This window comes from Loxodonta africana, chromosome 1 (genome assembly GCF_030014295.1).
Source record: "Loxodonta africana isolate mLoxAfr1 chromosome 1, mLoxAfr1.hap2, whole genome shotgun sequence".
Lineage (NCBI taxonomy): Eukaryota > Metazoa > Chordata > Mammalia > Proboscidea > Elephantidae > Loxodonta > Loxodonta africana.
Genome location: NC_087342.1, coordinates 164,911,258 through 164,935,665, shown reverse-complemented (window position 1 = coordinate 164,935,665; position 24,408 = coordinate 164,911,258). Strand labels below are relative to the sequence as shown.

The 24,408-nt window shown below is 35.2% G+C and overlaps 1 protein-coding gene across 5 annotated transcripts in view; it reads right to left on the bottom strand.

Moving 5' to 3' along the window:
* The window catches only part of GRIK2 (glutamate ionotropic receptor kainate type subunit 2), a 771,122-nt gene that overhangs the window by 442,355 nt on the left and 304,359 nt on the right, over positions 1-24,408 (bottom strand). For all 5 annotated transcript variants that reach the window (XM_003404322.4, XM_023543384.2, XM_064289255.1 and 2 more), the window contains exons 4-6: positions 13,920-14,101; positions 4,938-4,991; positions 1,472-1,645 (exon numbers count right to left, since the gene is read on the bottom strand). In XM_003404322.4, coding sequence (XP_003404370.1) covers positions 1,472-1,645; positions 4,938-4,991; positions 13,920-14,101 — 410 coding nt within the window. The remainder of the gene's footprint in view (positions 1-1,471; positions 1,646-4,937; positions 4,992-13,919; positions 14,102-24,408) is intronic.

Below are 24,408 nucleotides of genomic sequence, written 5' to 3'. Positions count from 1 at the left end.
TCTTTTTGCTTTCCATTGGAAGTTTGGTACCTTTGGGGTAATCATGATTTTTTTCATAATCTCTAGAGGGGCTTCATTTTTGTATTAATAAATCTTCTTTTCAAGGAAAAAAAAAATCAAACTTTCCCTTCATCTTGCACAACATAAAAAAAAAAAAAAATGCTTTGAACTCCCATACCAAAACAAAACAAAACAAAACAAAAAACCAACCCCTTTGCCACTGAGTTGATTCTGACTTACAGCAACCCTATAGGACAGAGCAGAGCTGCTCCACAGGGTTTCCAAGGAGCAGCTGGTAGATTCAAACTGTCAACCTTTTAGTTCTCATCCAAGCTCTTAACCACTGTGCCACAAATTCCCATAGAAACAACAAATGTAAATACTACAATTATAATACAAAAAAAAATTTCCCACAGAGGATACTTTGTTTACGAAGTTCCCCTTTAGATTTACACCTATTAAAAGCAGATTATAATGACCTAGGAAATGTAGATGTTGCCCAAGTGCTAAGCAATTTCTCAAATTTTAGAGATAATTTGGTCTGTAGCATATAGATTTAATGAGTTTACATCAGGCCTTTATAATTTATTTGAATAGTATAAATTTACCCTGTCCTACAATTTTTTTTTTTACAAGGTAGCCACTAGCTACAAACTGAGCACTTGAAATGTAACTATTCTGAATCGAGATTTGCTGTAAGTGTCAAACACACTTTAATAACTTTCAAAGCTTTCAAAGACCTCATAGGGAAAAAAAAGAATGCAAACTATCTCAGTCACAATTTTTATATTATGTTTAAATAAAAGTATTTTTGGTGAAATAGTGCATTAAATAAAACAAATTACATTTATTTGTACCTGTTTTTTAATGTAGCAATTACACAGGTAACTCACATTAGATTTCCATTGGACAGCACTAGTATAAACAACTAAAGATAAAATTATACAACAGTTGTACCCTTTTTATAGTATATATAGTAAGTCCAGTTTTTAGGATTAGACCAAGACTTGAAAATGACAAGGGATAATTGGTTAGTGCAGAACATCAAAGAATGAATAAGTTCCAGGAAGATATTTGTGGGATGTCATCATTCATATGGTATCAGTTATCAGAAACCAGCATAATAAAGAGTACTCCTATACTGATAGGTAAGATCACAAGGATAACTAGCAGGTTAATATCTTTAGTCTCTAATTTGTCCTATATATGGCACTAATTGATTTGAGAAAAATCCCTATATTGTACTATTTCAATAATAGTTGTAAAGCCTTTTGAGATACTTGGATGAAAGTGCCATACAAATTTGCCATACAAAATTGATCTAAATATCTATTGATAGAATTGTGCACAATAATAGTTCCGATATCATGCCTTTAATGTCAAACAATTAAAGTTTAGATCCCGAGGATTTAATGATCTATGCATTACTATTTAGAAACATACAAACTGAACTTTAAGTAGGTGTTCATACCGTCATAAATCCATCCAGCAAACCTGAATCGGGTTTCGGAGGTGCTTGCAACCGTTCCATTGACCACTTTTCGATAATGGAGGAAACTTGAGTATTTTCTGTATTTAATATTCTGAACCCTGTCATGTTAACACCACTATATCGGTAGGGCTCAACATCAAGAGCAAAGAGGTCCTGAAAGACAAATTTCTTTGTATTATTATCAATAGAGTATATTCACAGGCGTGCATTATTGAAATAGGCACTTATTCTTGCTTCTCTTGGAATAGTTAACACCATTGTGTCTCAAGTGAAATTAAACACCACAAATCACCAGGACTCACATAGACTCTCCTCTTGCTTTGCCAAAGCAAATATATGCTCTGTACATAAATATGTATGTATATAAAGTATTCTCATTCCACCAAGGGAGTAACAGGCTCTTCCATGGCTTACCTTCACTACACTGAGAATAGTTTGCTCTTAAAGTTTATACATTTCTCTTTGAACTGACTATGGTTTTTTTTTAAATGCCTTGATACCATGACTAGTTATTGCTGGGTTTTTTGTTTTAGTGTGCGGGGTGTGTATGTGTTTAAATAAGAAGGTTATGAAATACGACTTCTAACTAATGAAGCCTGTAATGAATTTGAGAGAGAGAAAAAAAAAGTACTTTTGGTTGCAGAAATCTTGTAGGTTCTTTGTCTTATATCCTACTCAACTTCTCCAAAATGAACACTTAAGATTTCTGGTGCCCTTTCCAGTATTGTTTTCCAGTATGTATACAGTGAATCTCAGGCTTTTCCCTTTGGTTTTCCCAGAAGATAAGAGACCAAAGGTGTCAAAAACCAAAACCAAACCCACTGCTGTCAAGTCAATTCTGACTCATAGTGACCAAAGGACAGAGTAGAACTGCCCCATAGAGCTTCCAAGGAGCACCTGGTGGATTTCAATTGCCAACCTTTTGGTTAGCAGCCGTAGCTCTTAACCACTACACCACCAGGGTTTCCAAAGTTGTCAGGGGAGTGGGCTATCACCATAAGAAGAGGCAGTATGTGGAACTGTTGCCCTTTTTCAAGCTAGCATTAGCTTGACCTCAGATCTTAAGTATGACAACATTGAGAATGAGGGCAAGATTAATGCTTTTGATTCTGGTCACAGCTGGGCCCTGACTCATACACCTACACTAGTTCATATAACAGGAATGAAATTCAGTGGCAAGCAGCTGGCATTGGTCTAAGCCAAGCTCTGTGCTATGAAAAAAATACAGGGACATTTATGGTTTTTTTTTTTTTCAATGTGCACAATTTAGCCAAGGAGATATGATATATTCAAGGGATAAAATGTATGACAGTAAAGAGTAGAAGTAAAGAATTCCATAGAACTTAAAAGCAAGAAAGATCCCTTACAAATCGGATCTGAGCTGCCATTACTGAATGGCAATACTTTTGATAGACAAAAAAAAAAAGGAGAAAGGGGGCATTCTAAGTGTGAGTAAAAGACACGTATATTAGAAAACATAAATGTATTCAGCAGACCGAGCTAGATCTGTTTGGTTGTAAAAGAGAATTCATAAAGGAGAAGAGCAGAATAGAAGAAAATGGGAAAGTTAGATTAAAATCAAACTACAAAAGGCATACAACTGCAGCCTAATGAGTTCCAACGTTGCATTCTAGACTAGAATACTCATTCTTTTTCCTTATTGAGAGACACTTTTGATTTTCCACAAATTTTATGATTGTGGTGGAGCTGAGTTGCAACAGCATTGAAATATAATTTGCTGATGAGTAAGGCTCCCACTCCCTCTCTACCTGTCTGTCAATCACTAAGTTTCTCAGAGGCTACAAAAAGTCACCCAAGAGGAAGAGATGCAGAGATACAGCACAGTCAGTCTCATTTTTACCAGTAAATTACAACCTTCTGTATGAAGCATCTCCACTGGAGGAAAGAGTTGCTATCACAGGAAGTTATTGCTAATCAACTTAATTTGAGTAATTTATTTGGCAGGGGTTTTTCAAGACTCCTAGGAGCAAGGACACAAATGGAAAGACATTTGACTTAACAGAAAGAGAGCATTAGTCAGACTGGTGATTGCGGGAATGGAGGAGATGGATCCTACAGAAGCTATGAAGGGAAAATCAATAAAATTTTGGTATGATAAAGAAAGAGTCAGAGACAATGCAAGTTTTGAGGGAATCAGGAGGGGTCAATTTAGATATGACACATGTTTTGATACATTAAGAAGAAGAGTTGATACATTGTTGGCAAAGAATATTAAATATACCATGGACTGCCAGAATAACTAACAAATCTGTCTTGGAAGAAGTACAGTCAGAATGCTCCTAAAAATTGAGGATGGGGTGACTTCGTCTTATGTACTTTGGACATGCTATCAAGAGGGAACAGTCTCTGGAGAAGGACATCATGTTTGATAAAGTAGAGGGTCAGCAAAAAGAGGAACATCCTCAAAGAGATGGATTGACACAGTGGCCACAATAATGGGCTCAAACAGAGCAATGATTGTGAGAACGGCACAAGACTGGACACCATTTTGTTCTGTTGTACATAGGGTTGCTATGAGTTGCAACCAACTTGATGGCACCTAGCAACAACAAGGTTATTTAGATAGATTAAATTTTAGATATACTGAAATTGTCTTAGTTCCACAAGAATTAGAAATTCAGGAACATACAGATGGATACTTAGATCTCATTTAAGCAAAAGCAATATTTGAAGTTTCTAACATGTGATATTCAAAAATAAAGAGAAAGATAGAAAATAGGATGGAGGCCTAAATTTGGAAATATTCTCATATTTTGGGGATGGCTGGATTACAGTTAGTGAAAGAGACAGAGAATTGTCTCATACACAAAGGAAAACCAAGATAATGTTTTGCTAAAGAAACAGAGCTAAGAGTAAGTAGGTTTGGTAAAGGGTAAAGTGGAATTTTGGGGCATATTGAGGAAAAATTGTTTGGTGGATATGTGAAGACGAAAGACAAAGGTAACATTCAATTTGCTAATGGAAAATTAAAGCATATTGACTTTTTAAAAATCTAGCTAAAGATAAGCAAAAATCCCCCAAAACAAAGAAACTTTAATCTACTTAAAGGTTAGCTTCAATAAACCTGATTTTCGTAAGGTAAATAAAGCTGAGATAACAACAAAAGAATTTATAATTTTCTAAAACATCCTTTTCTTAGAAAACTAATTTTAAAATCTCCCACTGTGTTTTGAAGGACCTCTAAAGCAATATAACAACCAGACATATAACATTTTTAATTGATATTTTAAACAATATTATTTCAAAATCATCAGCTTACCACCAAGAGTTATTAGTTCTTTCTGATGATAATTCCTTCTGAGTTTTATCAAAATAAAATATAGCTACAAAGGTACCACTTCTCACTCAAAATCCTGTACTATGACCAAAAGGTCATAAAAATGCAATTTAGAGCATTAACATTATCTTTTAATAAATTCCTTACCAGAGTAGTAAAGATATAATGATAGTATTCCGTCATCATTCCCATAGCTAATGCCTAAGAAGGAAAGAAAATACATAAATGAATTAATTAAATAAAAATAATGTTGAAGGAACACATTATATAAAGTACCTTATATCAATAAAACAGGTGAGAACAAAATAGTTGAAAGCATTGTAGATTCAGCCTATAATATCCATATAACATTAAAACTGGGTCAAACTAAGGCTTTTCTCTCTGGTTAACAGAAGAGTAGTAATTACTGAAGGAAGCTCTGAACCAATTCTCTGGATAGAAAAGATATTAGTTGAACGTTTGCAATTGTAAAGCTTACAGCCTTACATACAAAAGGAGGCATTAAACTTGACAAAAAACCTGAAATTAATACTTCTTAATTAATTATATTTGTAATGTTTCCACTTGTTTTTATCATTAGGTGGCCTCAAGCCCATCCAACACATAGGGACCCCATGCACACAGAACAAAGCACTGCCTGGTCTTGTGCCATCCTCACAATTGTTGTTATGCTTGAACCCATTGTTGCAGCCACTGTGTCAATCCATCTCATTGAAGGTCTTCCTCTTTTTTGCTGACCCTCTACTTTATCAAGCATGATGTTCTTCACCAGGGACTGGTCCCTCCTGATAACATGTCCAAAGTAAGTGAAACAAAGTCTCACTATCGTCCCTTCTAAGGAGCATTTTAGCTGTATTTCTTCCAAGACAGATTTGTTCATTCCTCTGGCAGTCCACGGAATATTCAGTATTCTTCTCCAACACCACAATTCAAAGGCATCAATTCTTCAGTCTTCCTTATTCATTGTGCAGCTTTTGCATGCATATGAAAACAAACAAATCCATTGCCGTCAAGTTGGCTCTGACTCATAGCAACCCTATAGAGACCCTATAGGACAGAGAAGAACTGTCCCATACAGTTTCCAAGGAGCACCTGGTAGATTCGAACTGCCAACCTTATGGTTAGCAGCCATAGATCTTAACCACTACACCACCAGGGTGGTGATTGAAAATACCATGGTTCGGGTCAGGCACAACTTAGTCCTCAAAGTGACACCTTTGCTTCTTAACACTTTAAAGAGGTCTTTTGCAGCAGATTTGCCCAATGCAATGCATCATTTCATTTCTTGACTGCTGCTTCCACGGGTGTTGATTGTGGATCCAAGTAAAATGAAATCTTTCACAACTTCAGTATTTTCTCCATTTATCATGTTGTTGTTTATTGGTCCAGCTGTGAGGATTTTTATTTTCTTTTTGTTGAGGCGTAATCCATACTGAAGGCTGTTGGCTTAGATCTTCGTAAGTGCTTCAAGTCCGCTTCACTTTTAGCAGGCCAGCCTGTGTCATCTGCATATCACAGATTGGTAATGAGTCTTCCTCCAATCCTTCCTGCAATCTTCCCATAGTCTAGCTTCTTGGATTATTTGCTCAGTATACAGACTGAATAAGTGTTGTGAAAGAATACAACCCTGATGCACACCTTTCTTGATTTTAAACCATGCAGTATCCCCTTGTTCTGTTCAAATAACTGCCTCTTAGTCTATGTACAGGTTCCACATAAGCACAATTAAGTGTTCTGAAATTCCCATTCTTCACAATGTTATCCATAATTTGTGACGATTCACACAGTCGAATGTCTTTGCATAGTCAATAAAACACAGGTGAGCATCTTTCTGGTATTCTTTGCTTTAGCCAAGATCCATATAACAGCAATGATATCCCTTGTTCCACTCTCTTTTCTGAGTCTGGCTTGCATCTCTGGCAGTTCCCTATGTACTGCTGCAACCGCTTGTGAATGATCCTCAGCAAAATTTTAGTTATGTGTGATATTAAATGATATTTTTCAATAATGACTGCATTCCATTGGATGACTTTCTTTGGAATGGGCATGAATATGTATCTCTTCCAGTCGGTTGGCCAGATAGCTGTCTTCCAAATTTCTTGGCATAGATGAATGAGTGCTTCTAGCATTGCATCCATTTGCTGAAACATTTCTATTGGTATTCCATCAGTCCCTGGTTCCTTATTTTTCACCAATACTTTCAGTGCAGCTTGGACTTCTTCCTTCTGCACCACTGTTTCTTGATCATATGCTACCTCCTGAAATAGCTGAATGTCAACCAATTCTTTTTGGTACAATGACTCTGTGTATTCCCTCCCTCTTCTTTTGAAGCTCTTCGAGTCATTCATTTTTGCACATAGAATCATTCGATACTGCAACTCGAGGCTTGAATTTTAGTTCACTTCTTTCAGCTTGAGAAATGCTGAAAGTGTTCTTCCCTTTTACTTTTCTAACTCCAGGTCTTTGCAGATTGCATTACACTTACTTTGTCTTCTCTAGCTGCCCTTTGAAATCTTCTGTTCAGCTCTTTTACTTCATCACCTCTTCCTTTTGCCTCAGCTACTCAACATCCAAAAGGAAGTTTCAGAGTCTCTTCTGACATCCATTTAGGTCTTCTTTCATTTCTATCTTTTTAATAACATTCTGCATTTTCATGTATAGTGTCCTTGATGTCATTCCACAACTCATCTCGTTTTCAATCAGTAGTGTTCAGTGTGTCAAGCCTATTCTTGAGATGGTCTCTGAATGCAGGTGTGATATACTCAAGGTCATACTTTGGCTCTTGTGGACTTGTTTTAATTTTCTTCAGTTTCAACTTGAATGTGCATGTGATCAATTGATGATCTGTTCTGCAGTCTGTCCCTGTCCTTGTTCTCACTGATGATATTGAACTTCTCCATCCTCTTTCCACAGATGTTAGTTCATTTGATTCCTGTGTATTCCATCCAGCAAGGTCCATGTGTATTGCCTTCATTTATGTTGCTGAAAAAAGGTATTTGCAATGAAGAAGTCGTTGGTCTTGTGAAATTCTATCATGCAATCTCCTGCATCATTTCTTTCAACAAGGCCATATTTTCCAACTACTGATCCTTCCTCTTTGTTTCCAACTTTCACATTCCAATCACCACTAATTATCAGTGCATCTTGAGTGTATGTTTGATCAATTTCAGCCTGCAGAAGTTGGCAATAATGTTCAGTTTCATCACTTTGGCATTTGTGGTTGTTGTGTAATTTGACTAGTAGTCTATTAACTGGTCTTCATTGCAGGCATACGGATATTATGCTATCACTGACAGCATTGTACTTCAAGATAGCTCTTGAAATGTTCTTTTTCACAATGAATGTGATGTCATTCCCCTTCAACTTGTCATTCCGTGCATAGTAGGCCATATGATTAACCAATTCAAAATGGCCAATACCAGTCCACTTCAGCTCAGTAATGACTAAGATATCAATCTCTATGTGTTCCATTTCATTTTTTATAACTTCCAGTTTTTCTTGTTTCATACTTTGTACATTCCATGTTCTGATTACTGTTATGGATTGAATTGTGTCCCCCCAAAATGTTGTCAACTTGGCTAGGCCATGGTTATCAATATTGTGTGGTTATCCACCATTTTGTGATCTGATGTAATTATCCTATGTGTTGTAAATCCTAACCTCTCTGATGTTAATGAGGGAGGATTAGAGGCAGTTATGTTAGTGAGACAGGACACAATCTACAGGACTAGGTCATATCTTGAGTCAATCTCTTTACAAATGTAAAAGAGAACTGAGCAGAGAGGAGAGGCACCTCATATCACCAAGAAAGAAGAGCCAAGAGCAGAGTGTGTCCTTTGGACCCGGGGTCCCTGCACAGAGAAGGTCCTGGACCAGGAGAAGATTGATGACAAGGACCTTTTCCTCCAGAGCCAACAGAGAAAGAAAGCCTTCCCCTGAAGCTGGCACACTGAATTCAGACTTCTACCTTCCTAGACTGTGAGAGAATAAATCTGTTTGTTGAAGCCATCACTTGTGATATTTCTGTTATAGCAAACTAAGACAATTACTAATGGATGTTTGCAGCTGTTTCTTCTCATTTTAAGTCATGCCTCATCAGCAAATAATGATCCTGAAAGCTTTACACTATCCACATCTTTGAGGTTGACTCTACTTTAAGGAGGCAGCTCTTGCTCAGTCATATTTTGAGTTCCTTCCATCCTGAGGGGCTCATCTTCCAGCACTATATCTGACAATGTTCCACTGCTATCCATCAGATTTTCACTGGCCAATTTTCTCAGAAGTAGATCGCTCTGTCCTTCTTCAAAGTCTGTCTTAGTCTGGAAGATCTGCTGAAATCTATCCACCAGGGGTGACTTTGCTGGTATTTGAAATACCAGTGGTATAGATTCTGCCATCACAACAATACGCAAGTCACCACAGAATGACAAACAAATGAGTGGTGGATGTCTCTGTTACACATACCATAATAAGGAACATCGTTTTGTTTTGATGAACAATATTAATGAATTAGGAAAAAAGTCCTGCAAAGTGCTAAACCAACAGTCATAATTTTGAGCACTTAAGAGACATTTCCTTAGTATTAATTATGCAAATGTAAATTAAGACTATTATTTAAAAAGTACAGATAGTTACTGGAATGGTTTTTGTTTTTACTAATAGACAGTTGAAAATTGCTATGTTTTATTGCACATTTCAATCATCATGTTTCCAAAAGACTATCAATCTTAAAACAAAGGCTTTTGGATTTGAATCTCCAGTTATAACTAGAGTCCATGTCATTTTCCCCTCTGCCAACAAAGAACGCTTTTGAAATAGTTGTTTATCAACAAACAGTAGTTGGTGATGATAATTAAAAAGTGATACAATTTTTAACTGAATGAAGAGTTCTTAGTTGAAAACAAGTATTCTCAGATGCATCTAATACTCTTCCACAAAACACTAATAAACTCATTTACTAAGCAGCTGCCCCAATAGAACCTTGCATATTCTATGTACAAAAAAGCGTCATGCTCAAATATTGGTATTAAACAATTAGGCAGAATAAAAAGTATAGTTTTACAACATAGGCTGTTAAAAAGGGATAGATACTTGTGAAAAAGTTTAGAACATATAAAACATATAAAAGAAGAGAAACATTGGTTAATGGAAGGCGGTATCAAGGAATTGTTCAGAGGGAGAAAACTTAGAAACCAAACAATAGTTTTTTTTTAATACTTTATTGTGCTTTTGGGAAAAGTTTACACAGAAAATTAGGTTCTCATTTAACAATTTCTATACATATTGTTCAGTGATGCAGGTTACATTCTTCACAATATATCAGCATTCCCATTATTTCCATTTTGGTTGTTCTGTTTCCATTAATCTAGCTTCCCTGTCCCCCTAAGTCTTCTCACCTACCAAATAATATTTCATGAATATATAAAAATAATATAAGCCAATGAAGTTTGCTTCTTAGGCAAAATAAAAGGAAATTTCTGTTATTAAGTAAACAGAATTTTATGAGATCATCTTTGTAGAAGACACTGATACTTATGGATCTGTGTAGAAAATTTCCCAACTCCAGAACAACTCAGTGATAGCTCAGCATTATCCTTGTCAATACTTTTCACTTTACCAACTCAACAGGTACAGAAACAGACATAAAGATACTGAAAGAGATAGTGATTTAGATGTATAATTATAAGTAATGTTTATGTAACACCTATAATATGCCAGGTATTATTCTAAACACATTGCATATTTTAATCCATTTTAGCTTCACAAAAACCCTATAAGGTAGGTCCTATTGTTATGCTAATTTTACAGGTGAGGGAACTAGGACATATTTGTTGTTAGTTGCCTTCAAAAAAAGATAAACAAATTGCCCAATGTGAGACTGTGAGTAGACTCCAGTCTCTAACCCTTGGAGTGTGTATATAGAGTATAATCTATGCCATTTTATAAAATGGCATATTTTATATTCCCAAACATGGAGACCTACTTTCAAACCTCTGCATTTTAAAATTGTTTCCAATTTCCTCCTTGATAATTTAAAAACCTAGGCATCGCAAGCCAGTGCATGATGACATGAGTTGCAGGTGGAGGAAGAAGCAAGAGGATGGGAGAAGAGTTGCTTCTGACATAGTTTTCCATACTGGCCACAAGTTTCTCCTTTGAGAATAAATCTGCAAGGAATAACTACAGACCGTTTCAGGATTTCATTAACGTTCCTCAGCTTTTGATTCTGAATACAAAACTATAATGTATAAATGCAATAGAAATAGATAGCCTTTTCTGGCTGAGTGCCTACACAGCGACATTACTAACAAAAAGGGATAACAGGAATACGCCTGAAAGACTGGTTAATAACTTCCAGTGGGATAAAAAAGAACTTGTCCAGATCTTTTTTTAATTATAGCATTTATGTCATTACTGCATTTGAACGAGCTGTATGCATGCCTCAAACCACATTAAAGAGAATAAAATTAGTTTCTTCTTATGTGCAAATAATATAGGAATGGCCTTAATAGAAAAGTGGTAGGGTATGTCATCCCTCCTAGAAAGAAATACACCAGATTAATTTTTCTAAAATAAAACTTATATTAGAAATCCCCAACATATAATTAGCATAGTGTTAACAATGCTGTAGACAAGTTAACACATGAAGTTATTTAGGTGTATACTTTATAACCAGTTTATCTTTCAGACCACATTCAGAAATTACATTGCTCAAGGTTAACGATTTTTTAGGGGGTGTGCTTTACACACATTACTTAAATTTTATTTGACTTTTTGCTCTTCTAGGAGTTTATTTGCAACTGCTTTTACATTTTTTTCAGGCAAGAATTTTTATTTTACCCTCTCTGATGTAGACTTTCAAGTTCTTGATTATCATTTTTATTTGTATTAAAATGGTCTTGGGAAGTTTTACCATACAGGAACTGGGCCCTGACCTAGGGGATACTCTTTGACAAATTTGGGTAGAGGTGGTGCAACTTGCCTCAGAGGAAGCCTAGTCAACCCCAAAATTCACTCACTTTTAAAATGTATGCATGGTTTTGTGCCTACAGCAATATAGATATAGGTATAGGTATTTTCCAGGCAGGACAACTTCAAATTCACTACTGCTCAATAGTTAACAAAAACTCTGTTAATTTAAAAAAATAAGTAAATAAGACTAACCCAATTAAATTCATCACTTTTTCCAGGCACTCCTAATATTTACTCTTGAATTAATCCAGACTTGACAAAAGCTCATCTATGCCTGTTCTCCCTTTCCTATACCTTCTCTTTGGGGTCCCAACATTAGCTAATGTTAAGGAAATAAAAACCATAAAAATACCATAAATCATAAAATAGAGCCCTATTTAAGACGTTGAGGCATTTACTAAAGGGAAGCTGCTTGCTTTCTTCTTGAATTAGTGTCTAGACAAATGTTCTCTGGGACTAGGTGAATTAAAAAATGAAAAAATAAGAAAAAATGCCATACACGTGGTCAACCTCTAGCTAGTATTACAGGACCTGAGAGCATGCATTTTATATAATAATGTCACTTCTGACTTCAGCTTAATTTTTATATTCTCATCCTACTATTGTTCTCATTTTCATCTACCAATCTTGTTAAAATTATGTAAATTTTGTCCTATCGTGTGTGTTTTAAATATTATCTTAATTTTGTTTTCCTTTTGTGAACAGACCAGTGTACACAAAAGAAAACAAGTATAAATTAATAGGTAAATTCAATAGAAGGCAAAATGGAAATTCTATTAAAGGTAATGGGTACTCTCACCAACCAGAAAGGAAAACAATTAAAGATAACTGATTATTTACATACTCTTTGGAATCCTAGAGAAAGCAGAGCAAAGCTCTATTACTGAAATAACAAATAGAATGCCACTCACTCCAGACACAAATAAAAGGCAGCCTTTCCAGGTCTGTGTATTCTAAATATGACTGGGAACTGTTTTAGGATTGTACGAAAAATATTCATTTTATTTATTTACCAAAAAGAAAAAAACCTCATATGCTTTATCACCCAAATATAATACTAGAACAATTTTCCAAACCCAATTAAATATTTTACCATCGTGAAACCAACATCCATATCGGAAGATTGGACAAACATCTGCTTAATAAAATAACCATGTTTACAACAGGCATTTACGTTGACAGTTAAATTTTATGGAATATAATTTGACATCTGAATATGCATAACTCTCCAGTAGTGATATTTTATCCTATACATGAGAGGTTCTCAGGTGGTCAATTAATTCCAAATCAATATGTTATCAGCTCAGTATGCATAAAAGAGCTTGGGAAACAAAGTCCAAATACTTGAGTTCAAATGCATCCAAACTCTACCATATAGTAAGTGAATGGTCTTGTACTAGCCATTCAGCTCTCAGATTCAGTTTCCTTTTTTGTAAAATATGGGTGATCTAAGGTTATTGTTAGGTCTGAAAATGGCTGAAGTATCATTAAGGGATTTTACTGCTATGAATTGCTTTGTTTGATTGATTTAGGATGATCTTTTTTTTTTTCTTTTATAAAGTGGGCAGTGCTTTATCTGAAATGAATATATGTTAATATCACTAGGTGGAATATGAATTAATCCCATTCCTGCTATTTGCTTGATCAAGTTACATAAGCTTACTGAGACTCAGTTTCTTCCTTTGTAAAGTGGAGATAGCTCATATTTCATTTGATTGTGGTGATGATGACATAAGATCAAATATGTAAGGTATCTCATAGTATTTGGCAGGTAAATAGAATTTTATCTTTTACTCTTTTTTCCTAGTGGTTGCTGTAATGGTTGAGCCACTCAACTGTTGACTCAGATTCTTCCTTCATTTCAGTACAAAACAAACTTAAAACATATTCACATTAACAAACTGTATTATAGCTAAGTAGCTATGTGAAAATAACCTCATAATTTGATCTGTTTTGAAAATCATCAATATTTATACTATTTTTCTTTTAAAACAAGTAAATGTAAGCAATTGTCAGACAGTCTATTATAAAATTACATCCAGGTGACATATCTGATTTTCTGTTTTAGTGGACTATATGACAATAGCATGTTGATAGAAAAACAAGACCACACGAATACCATAAATACGCTAGGAATGTACGTAACTTAATGATTACCTGCTTCAAAATGCCTGCTGCCATTTCATGGCTACAGTCAAAGATTACATGGAATTCCTTGCCTCTTTTCATCTCTTTTAGTAAGGGTTTTGCATCCTTTGTATCAGCAGGTAACTGACGGATTTTGAGTCGAAGATTATATCTTGATGGAGCTTTGATGAGCTCTTGCAAACGAATGAGGCCTTTAAAGAAAATGGAAATAAAAGTAATTATTAGAGAGAAGAAAAAAAGAGAGAGCCATACAATCACAGAACATACTTTTTAAAGTGCATGATTTCTTGACCACGTACATGAGCATTTCATGGTACAACCATTGAAATTCCACTTAAGCACTATAGATCTTTGTTAAAATATTTAAAATCTTTGTTAAAATATTTGTTAAAATGATACTTTCTGATATTCTTTAACATATATTTCAAGTGATTAAAAAAGGCATGACTATAAGTTAATGGACAGGCAGTCCCTGGGTTATGAACACTGTCTACATACAGCCCATAGTAATGAACCAAACCCCTTAAAGTCTATTATATTAAAAATTCAAGGCACATAAAATTGTTCATAATAACAAACTGGCATTACTTTGTGATGGGCATCAAAACATTATTAGTAATTGTCATGGACTGAATTATGTCCCCCCAAAAATATACGTATCAATTTGGCTGGGTATTACTGGTATTGTGTGATTTTCCTAAATGTTGTAAATCCTGCTTCTATGATGTTAATGAGGGAGAATGGACAGCAGTGGTGTTAGTGAGGCAGGACTCAATCTACAAGATTGGATGTATCTTGAGATATAAAACAAGCAAGCAGAGAGACAGGGGGACCTCATACCACCAAGAAAGTAGTGTCGGGAACAGAGTGCATCCTTTGGACCTGGGGTCCCTGAGTGGAGAAGCTCCTAGTCTGGGAGAAGATTGATGAGAAAGCTGACAGAGAGAGAAAGCCTTCCCCTGGAGCTGACACCCTGAATTTGGACTTTTAGTCTACTTTACTGTGAGGAAATAAACTTCTCTTTGTTAAAGCCATCACTTAATGGTATTTCTGGTATAGCAGCACTAGATGACTAAGACAGCAGTACTGTATTATGTTATAGATGTTTTAGCATATCTGGAAGTGTTTCTTAAATATTTTTTATGCACAGAAAGGCACACTACACACTATATGCTAAGACAAACATTTGACTAACTGCCATTAGATATGAACCATACCTAACTGTTCTGACTTACATACAAATTTGACTTAAAGACAGATTTAGGAATGGAACTCATTCATAATCTGGGACCTGCCTATAAACATTTTAAATATATAAAAGGATATAGAGTATACCAGTATCCCTTCATATACCATTTCTACTCTTTAGTGGGCTAATGTCTTGAGATATTATTCTTCCACAACATATTATATACACTTACCCATACAGATTTATTTTATATTTTACATTAATGATTATTTTGTGACAATATCTTAGAGATCCTTGTAAGTCAGTGATTATTGTTGTAGCTTGTTCTTAATGAACACTGAGTTTTCTACTGAACATAATTTATGTAGCTGTCATATTGTTAGAGATCCTGGTTACTTCTTATCTGTTTTTCTTTTGCAGGTAATGCTACAATGACTAATCTGTACACACAACTCAGTGCATACGCAATTGTGAAATAGGTTTCTTTTATACAATAGATTCTAAGTAGCCTGAACCAAAATTATTTACTTTAAAAAAAAAAAACTTTCTTTCATATTATTTTCTAGATATGACAATAACTTCAGAAATAAATATGCAGACATTAGTAAAGCAAACATTCTCCTAGAGCAATAGTTCCTGATTATGTGTTTTAAAAATATATCAAATTAATGGATACTTTTTCAATAGATCAGATAACTGTTATGCATTTTTAAATAAGAGAGAAAAATTATTGAATTTATTCCTTTATGCAGCCTTCAAGTAATGAAACCAATTTAAAAACTGATACAAAAGACCCAATATCTAAAAGTGTGTGGGAATAAAAAGGAATTGTCCAATTCTATTCTTGCTTAGGCCAAATTAAGCAATTTTTTTTTCTCCTCCTCCTAATTATCCCACTCATCCAACCCTTTTTTTCTCTATCTTATTTCTACCTCTCTAACTCTGTTTCTATTTTTCCTGAAAACAATTTCCATGAATATTAGTTTGACAAATAATAATAACCTGGAATCGTTTTTCTTCTTGTTCTCTCTTTATGTGCATTACTTAACTCTATTTGGAAACAGAAATAAAATATACCTTTCTACTATTAAAATTCTACTATGTATTAAAATAACAAGATCTCAAGAATAAAATCTAGAGCTAGGAATATTTTCATTCAGTTTTATTAATAAATAATAAATTACTTCATGCATGCAATGTCATTAGCACTTTAAAATGTTATAATATAATTAAGGAAACCCTGGTGGCGTAGTGGTTAAGCGCTATGGCTGCTAAACCAAAGGGTCGGCAGTTCAAATCCACCAGGCGCTCCTTGGGAGCTCGATGGTGCAGTTCTACTCTGTCATGTAGGGTCGCTATGAGTCGGAATCGACTCGATGGCACTGGGTAATATAATTAATGATAAAATTAATAATGACCAATTTTCAATATTTTCATCCTTAAATAAGACACAATTTTAAAAATATGTTAATTCACACAGATATTTAGCATCTCCTCCTTTTAAAATATCATCCCACAAAATTTACTTCATTTAAGTAATTTTAGAATTTCGTTATTTCAAATGCTACAAATAACAGTTGCATAAAATACACAGCATAGTACTATTATCCCATTTTGTTATACAAACTTAAATATTTACTAACTATAGTAAAATAAATACTACATAATGGATTCACATTAAACGTACCCATTAAAGATAATACAATCCAGTCTGAAGAGTTAACATATGTATAATGAAAGCAGGTGTTAACATTGAGCTGTACAAAGGGTAAATACATATTTGAACTTATAACACCTGCTTAATTGTAGTAGAGTTTGACGCTGGGCCCATGACATCCTCCAAAAATGTATAAAAGTCTATAAATTTCATTGCACAAGGGAGTGCTGTGCAATAAAATTAGAATGAATTTTAAAAGGGTGGTAAAATTCTTTAACTCCTTTTTATTAGTAAACCAGTATATATATAGTTGCAGTAAGAAGGCAGTGGTGTCGAAATGTTGGGAGGTGTGACAGTAATCTGTGGAGCTAGTTAAAACCTAAACAAGTGATTCAAAATCTTCAGGGGATAGCACTCACGCATGTGTAATTTAACAATCCTCCCAGGTGATTTTTCTGGCTGTTAAAGTGTGAAGTCAACTTCAAATGATAGGCATAGTTTCAGGTAAGTATCATGTGAGAGTCATTCATTGAATCACTTTGGCATAGCAGTCATACAGGATAATAAATGCATTACATTATCTAGTATTATAGGTCCATAAAATAATTGATTCAAAGAATGATTTCAAACCTTATAAGTTAAACTGAGTCAGGAAACCACAAGTACAACTGCCTGTAAGAATAAGAAAAAAATGACACGATCCATTTGCTCATGCATCAAACAAGTATTTGCAAAATTCTTGCTATAAGTTAGGCATGGTTCTGATATTTGGGATCCAATGAAAAATACAATAGATAAAGCTCCTGCCCAGACAAAGCTAAAATTACACAGGGGGACACAGGTTATCAAGTAAGCAATTAAAAATGAAGAGTTAGTGGTAAACAATACTTGGTTGTAGAAAGTAGATATTGCTGAGGACCCATATAATAAGATCATTTGACTAAGAACTGTAGATTCAGGGAAATTATCCTAAAAGAGATAATGTTAATACCAGAACAAAAAAGAGAATGAATGGAAGGGATGGATGGAAGAAGAAACAGTTTGTATACTTGCACGGAGGTGAAAGAGCATGGGCAATCTTTAGAAGCAAGGGAGTAGTAGTGACAAGTGCTATTTGGAGAGGTGGATATGGGCCCTATTAAAGAAGACCTTATAAATTACCTTACATGGCTGTGGAAACTGCCCACTCAAAATCTCCATTGTGCTTATGAGGATGGAAAATTTGGCAGTGGAAATTAGTGATGACTGTACAACTTGATTGATGTAATTGGTCTGGCTGAATTGTACACATGAGAAAGTTCTCAAAAGTTGTGTTCTATTTTTACAATTGAAAAAATAAATCAGATTCTCAGTATGAAAAATAGATAGTAAGAGCTAAGACTGTATGAAAGAAGAGGTAGAGGGCAGCTGCAAAAAGGCAGGTTAGGAAACGTAAGGCAATTATTCAAGGCAAAACAGTGCAGTGGCAAAGCAGAGAAGTAGATGGGCCAGAGAAATATTTTTGAGAAAGATCGATAGGACATGGTGAAGGAGAGGACTGAGTTAGAGAATATTCGCACATTTCTAATGTGGGCAAGTAGGAGGAGATGGTGCATTTCACTGAGTGTGAGATTGTGAGGGGATCATGTCAATACAGTGTTTAAAATGAGGGGAGTGATTAGCCATGTCAAGGATTGCTAAAAGGCAAAAAATATTGATAAACACTTTATAAAATATGACCATCAAATTTAACAAGATCATTGCTGACCCAGGCAAGAGCAAATTCAGTAGGTGGTGGAAGTAGATTACTGTGCCATTAGTAGGTGTAAGAGGAGGTGAGAATACCCATATACAGACTCCCTCAAAATCATCTCCATGTATTTCCATGATGTTGCTTAGTATCTGTTCTATTCAGATCTAATACCCTTGCAGGAAAGCATCAAATCCTTCCTAATCTATCATCAGACTTTAGCTCAGTAACAGATTAACGGGACATTTCAGTCCCCATATCTGTTAATGCTAATCTGGATAAGCTATTCTCAAAGCATGATACACAGAAGCCTGTTACTTTACCAAAAGCATCCCTAAAGTCTTATTATTTTTATAATAATAATTAGAGGTTATTTGACTTTTTCCACTTTCGTTGTCTCAGGTGTGTGCAGAGGAGTGCTTCATGGGTTATAAAGGTTATAGGACATGTATAATCTCATAACAGATTGAACAAGAAAATAAGAGAATCCAGCTGCCTCCCTGATTAAGCCAAATAGTAAAGAGAATTACATGAATGTAAAACAACAGCACTTTTTTCACTAGTATTTTTGTTTTGGAAAAAAAGAGGTATTTTACACAAAAATATGCTATTTATGTGAATGAGTATAGGGATTATTATTGTTATTAAGTTAGTAATAAATATTCTTAAAATGTTCTCACTTTATTTGCTAATATGGTAAATATTGATTAAAAAAGCACATATTTGAAATGCTTTCGAGATTAATAATTTTTTAAGAGTGTAAAGCAGTCCTAAAACCAAAAAGCCTAAGAATTACTAATCTATATTATTTCTAAATTTTTCTGAGCTCTAAATTTCTATCATTCTCATAAAATTATTTTTAAAAAATTCAGATTGCTCTATTATCAACCTTAGCTGAATGAAGACAAGAAAGCTACCCTTGGCTTACTTATCTCACAAGATTTTGTGAGAGTGAAATATAAATTTGGGGGATTTAATCTGTCATAGTAGAAATAGCCTGCATATTGGGTTTGAATCTCAGTTTAGGGACAGATGATCTGTGTGACTTTGCATATGGTATTTTCTCTCTCTTAGCTTTGCTTTCTTCTTCTCTGTAATAGGGTAAAACCATTTAGGTATTAATATATAAAACACCAAGAAAGGAGCGGTCATATATTGATGCACTCAATAAGTAACAGCTGTCATCATTTATATTGTTAAAATGGAAACAATGTCATATTAAAAAAAAAATGTGCTGGTTACTTAATTTGTTCTTGGAAGATATTTTGACACTGAGTTAGACAGAAAAACTAACATTATCAAAATTGTAAAGACTGTTTCAAGAGATTAACTTGTTACATTTAGAAAAGGAGGTATATAGTTACAGATAAGCCCAAAGGTTTTGAATTGAAAAACCTTGACTGACACAAAAATAGACATTTTCTGAAGTATAAAATCCACAAATAGTATTTGTAGAGTTCATCCTAAGTATAAATACTGCCAAGTGTTTTCAAGACTCTTAAGAGCTCATGTGGATAGTCCACTGAGCCATCAGGTACAATAAATGTTTACTTAGTCTCTTCACACATATACATCCCTGCTGGCATTAATGTAGCAGACTTCTATTTGCCAGTCTCCCTGGGGAATGATATAGAAAAAGAGCTCCAAAAAAAAAAAAAAAACTATTGCTCGTAGGAGCTGCCATCTCCTACATGAGAATTTGAGTAAATGTTTGTCTTCATTCATTCATTCAATATATATTTAATGCATGTCTACTATGTACAAGACACTATTTCATGAATAAATATGATGGGAATAATTGTATCTATTTAGCCTCCAACTGCATGAGATATAGTTTGACTTTGGCATTTTTTTTTTTTTAATACAAAAGTGGTTTCTATAATGCTTTTTACATTCAATTTCTGGAATAAAAATGGTTCAGCATTTCAATCAGAAAATATCTAGAGAGCTGTTAGAATACTGAAAGTAGAATCATGATTTTTAAATTCTGGCTTTCCATCACCTCCTCACCAAGTGCTTCGGGTTCTTTCTGGGCTACTAAGACTTTGTTTTTCTGTCTCCGTGATATTGCTACACATTTATCCAGATTTTCATCTAGATCCTTTCCCCTGACATCCCTTCATGCATTGTTATTTAAATACCTTGTAAAAATGGAAGAGAGTTTATAAAATAGACAGGGCATTCAACAGATCCAAAGAATGCATGTTTACCCACCTAGTTTATATGGGATGTTAGATGGCAGACCAATAATTTAATTTATGTGGATGGAATTTTTATCCAAAGGAAAATGGGCTTAAGCAACAGGAATGTCTTTTAATTTCAATATTGGCTACATATTTCCTTCTGTGGTTCTCTATTGATCTTCCCACCCCCACCCCCCAATTGTCTTTCCTCCATAATTCATCACATTTTAAAAAGGCCAAATTCAGAAAAGATTACCGTAATCAAGTTCATTATGCACAAATAAACGTGCATGCCTTGTAAGATTAAAGAGTTGTTTTGTTGTTGTTTGTTTTTAAGAAAAGAAAATAAGGCTTCCAAAATAATTGGGATGGTTTATATGTGGCCCTGTCCTATAATCCTTTAGTTGTAATGGAGAAATAAATGAACAAATCTATTAGAAGTAATAAAGGGCAAAATCTACTTTGTTGAAAATGGGGTTAATATAAACAATTTTCAACAGTAATGTTCAGAAATATCATTTACTTCAACAAATTTGGCACCCACTTGAGTTATTTAATGACAGAGTGGAATTATAACTCCTTAAAAAGATCTTTTAATTAAAATGCTCCCTTCTCCCTAATGTAATTAGTTGACGTACTGATAACAAAAAAGAAACAATCTGCACAGATGGGTTCCTGAAAATCTTCTAACAAAGATGATTTGCAATTATCCCCTTATTTTAGTAGATGAGTAACAGTTTATTCCCTCTAACTCCTTTACTCTGAGTATATATTTTTTTAACCTTTTTCTACTTTCAGTTCTTTTAGCGGTAGCCAAAATCAAGGTTTATCTTAAGCTTAAAGGGACAGAGATCTGAGCTGCTGTTTTCAGAAGTTGCCATCAATTTAGCTTTTAAGGAGAATCCAGAAGGAGCCATTTTTGCCATTTTACACTCCAGCTGGCACACACTCTTCCAAAAAGATAAATCGTAGCACCTTGCCAGCAGGCCCAGCCTCCCTTGGCTCCAGGAAGGGAGTCCCAGGTTTCCTCTCATATCCAGGTATCCATTTCCACAGCAACACAAACTAGAGCTTTGACACCTGGCTTAATCATCGGCTCTATTTATCATTTGAGTTAACCTGGCCTTGGGGGAAGCTCAGACTCCTCACAGATGTTTTATATAATAAGCTATACAGATATGACTTGTCTGCATTCAATGTTTGCTCATCACCTCTTTTCTCAGGTAAGAAAAGGCCAAAGTATGAGAAGCCAAAGCATGGTACTGCAAGGACTTACGTTTATTAGAATGTAATGGCTTTTGATGGGGATGGTAAATTGGCATTTAAAAAAATTCTGCCTCTAAATTCTTATCAGCCTTCCTCTTCTTGGGAGTAAAAGGGACTCATTAAGTACAGAGAAAGTGGGAAATAAAGAAAACTGGAGTTTAGAAGAGGAAGGGAATGTAAGAGGAAGCTTTGGAAATGGTTTTGACCTTATCAGAAGAGGGAAAGAGAGCTATGTAAAATAAAATTAGAGGGCTAATTTTTGGGAAACATCCTCAAATTTTAACCTTAACCCTACAGAAAGAAATTGCCTTTCTTTTTGAAAATTGTTGTATTTTTAAAGTATGACAGAACCTAATGAATTCAAGACTCACAAAATGTAAAAACACTTTGGCTTGATATATCGGAAACTAAGTGGCCAATGAGTTCTAATTCACATGCCAGGGTGCCAGGGTCAAATGATTGTCAGTGGTTACCTGGAGCACTGTGTTGGGAAGGATTTTGAGACCAGTTTTGAGTCCAGGGGCTTAGTTCATTAAGGGATTTGACCCTTGGTGGTAGGATAGGCATGTAGCATCTTGTGCTAAGAACTCCTTATTTTTTAGTGTTATCAAATCCTATCCATGATACTGCTTTGTTGATGGCAAATTCTTTCTGTGCTTCCAAATGGAAAGTAATGCAGTGCAGGCCATCCATTCTAGGCACCATGTTCTCTATTGAAGCCAGGATTGACATGGTTCAACCCTGAGGCAGGCACAGTGCATTCAAATAAGTAGAGCCCAAACAGGAATTCTGATCCTTATAATACCCACTAGAAACATTTAAAAGGTGTGCAAGTTTATAGTCTGAAAGCAACTCATAAAAACCCTGTATTCTCTTCTCAAACACTTCCAAATCCTGAAACCCTTTTACTCTTCCTCCCAGAAGAGAAAACTTGCTTTTATTCAGATAGTCTTAACTTTCCCATGCCACTTTCTCTCGTTAAAACTCTCCTGGACACATAATATGCACACATATGTGCATAGAAACACACGCTAACGCTCAGTCTCTCTCTCTCTCTCTCACACACACACACACACTTTACTCTTCTGCTTTGACTGCCCTGGGAAATCTAATTAAACTCTGTCCTGATGCCCTTCCCCCACCTTCCAGGAGAATCTGGCTAAGATACTTTTTTTTTTTCTTCTGCCCTGTTCCTCTTTGCAAATTCCTCACCACAAATGTTCACAACATTGATTTAGCAAAACACAACCCTCCCAGGAGTGTCTGATTAGGGAAGTCATTAACTGGCAATGCCAGAACAGCCTTTAGCAGTTAAGTCACAGATAAAAGCTGAAACCCCATAGGTTAATTTTTATCATTGCAGCCTGATGTCAAATTTCTGAACCATGTAGTGGCATGGCAGTCTGAGTCAGGCAGACCTTGAGCTGATTCCCAGCTCATTAACATGACTATAATCAAAATATTTAAATTTTCCAAGCTTCCTTATCTGTAAAATGCACATGAATCACTTTGTAGTGGTCCTGGCACATATTAACCCTTTTATCACTCGGCTCTGATAACTACTTCTCACTTGAACCCCAAGGATTGCTGCAGGTAGGCGCCTTGACAGCCCTTAATTGAACCCCAAACTCTGCACTCAGTCCTGTGAGTGGTCTCTTTATGAAAGTATCTTCATTTAAACCATCTAAGTGAATTATCCTGCTTACTGCTAGGACCATAATCTACATGCTGGGAGCTCCCAAATACAACTCCTGTCAGATCACTTCTCTGAACTCCAGACTCGTACATTCATTTTTGTATTTGATACCTCTACTTTGATGTCTAGTAGATACTAATAGTATTCAAAAACTGTCTCTTAATCCTCCCATCCTCCAAATTTGCTTCTCCCTCAGTTGCCCCTACTTCAGATACAAGACAAAAACCTTGGTGCCATAGTTGATTCTTCTATTTCTGGCACATCTCATATCGAATTTATCAGCAAATCAATTGGATCTACCTTCAAAATATACCCCCAAAACGACAAACTCTTAAACACACTGGACCAAACTATCAAAATCTTCCAAATCAATTATTGCAAAAGCCTTCTAACCAAGCTGTGCAACAATAATCAGTATGAATCCAATTCCCCAAATGTAAAGATGGATTCAGTCCTCACGTTCCCACTTCTCCATTATCGTCCCCAGCCACTCCTATGGTACCTTCTCTCTCTCTCTGATCCTAGCCACCCAGAACCACCCTTACTTTCAGACCCACTGGCTCCCAATGCCCATTTAGGTTTGATAACTTGCTGGACCTACACTCAGAACTCACAAAGAGCATACCACACTTATGACTACAAATTTAGCATATGAAAAGGATATAATTGAAGAGACACATAGGCCAAGGTCTTGGAGCGTTTCCGGCGTGAATCTTCCATGTCCAAGGGACACGCTACCCTCCCAAAAGCATTTGTTCTCACCAACCAGGAAGCTCTT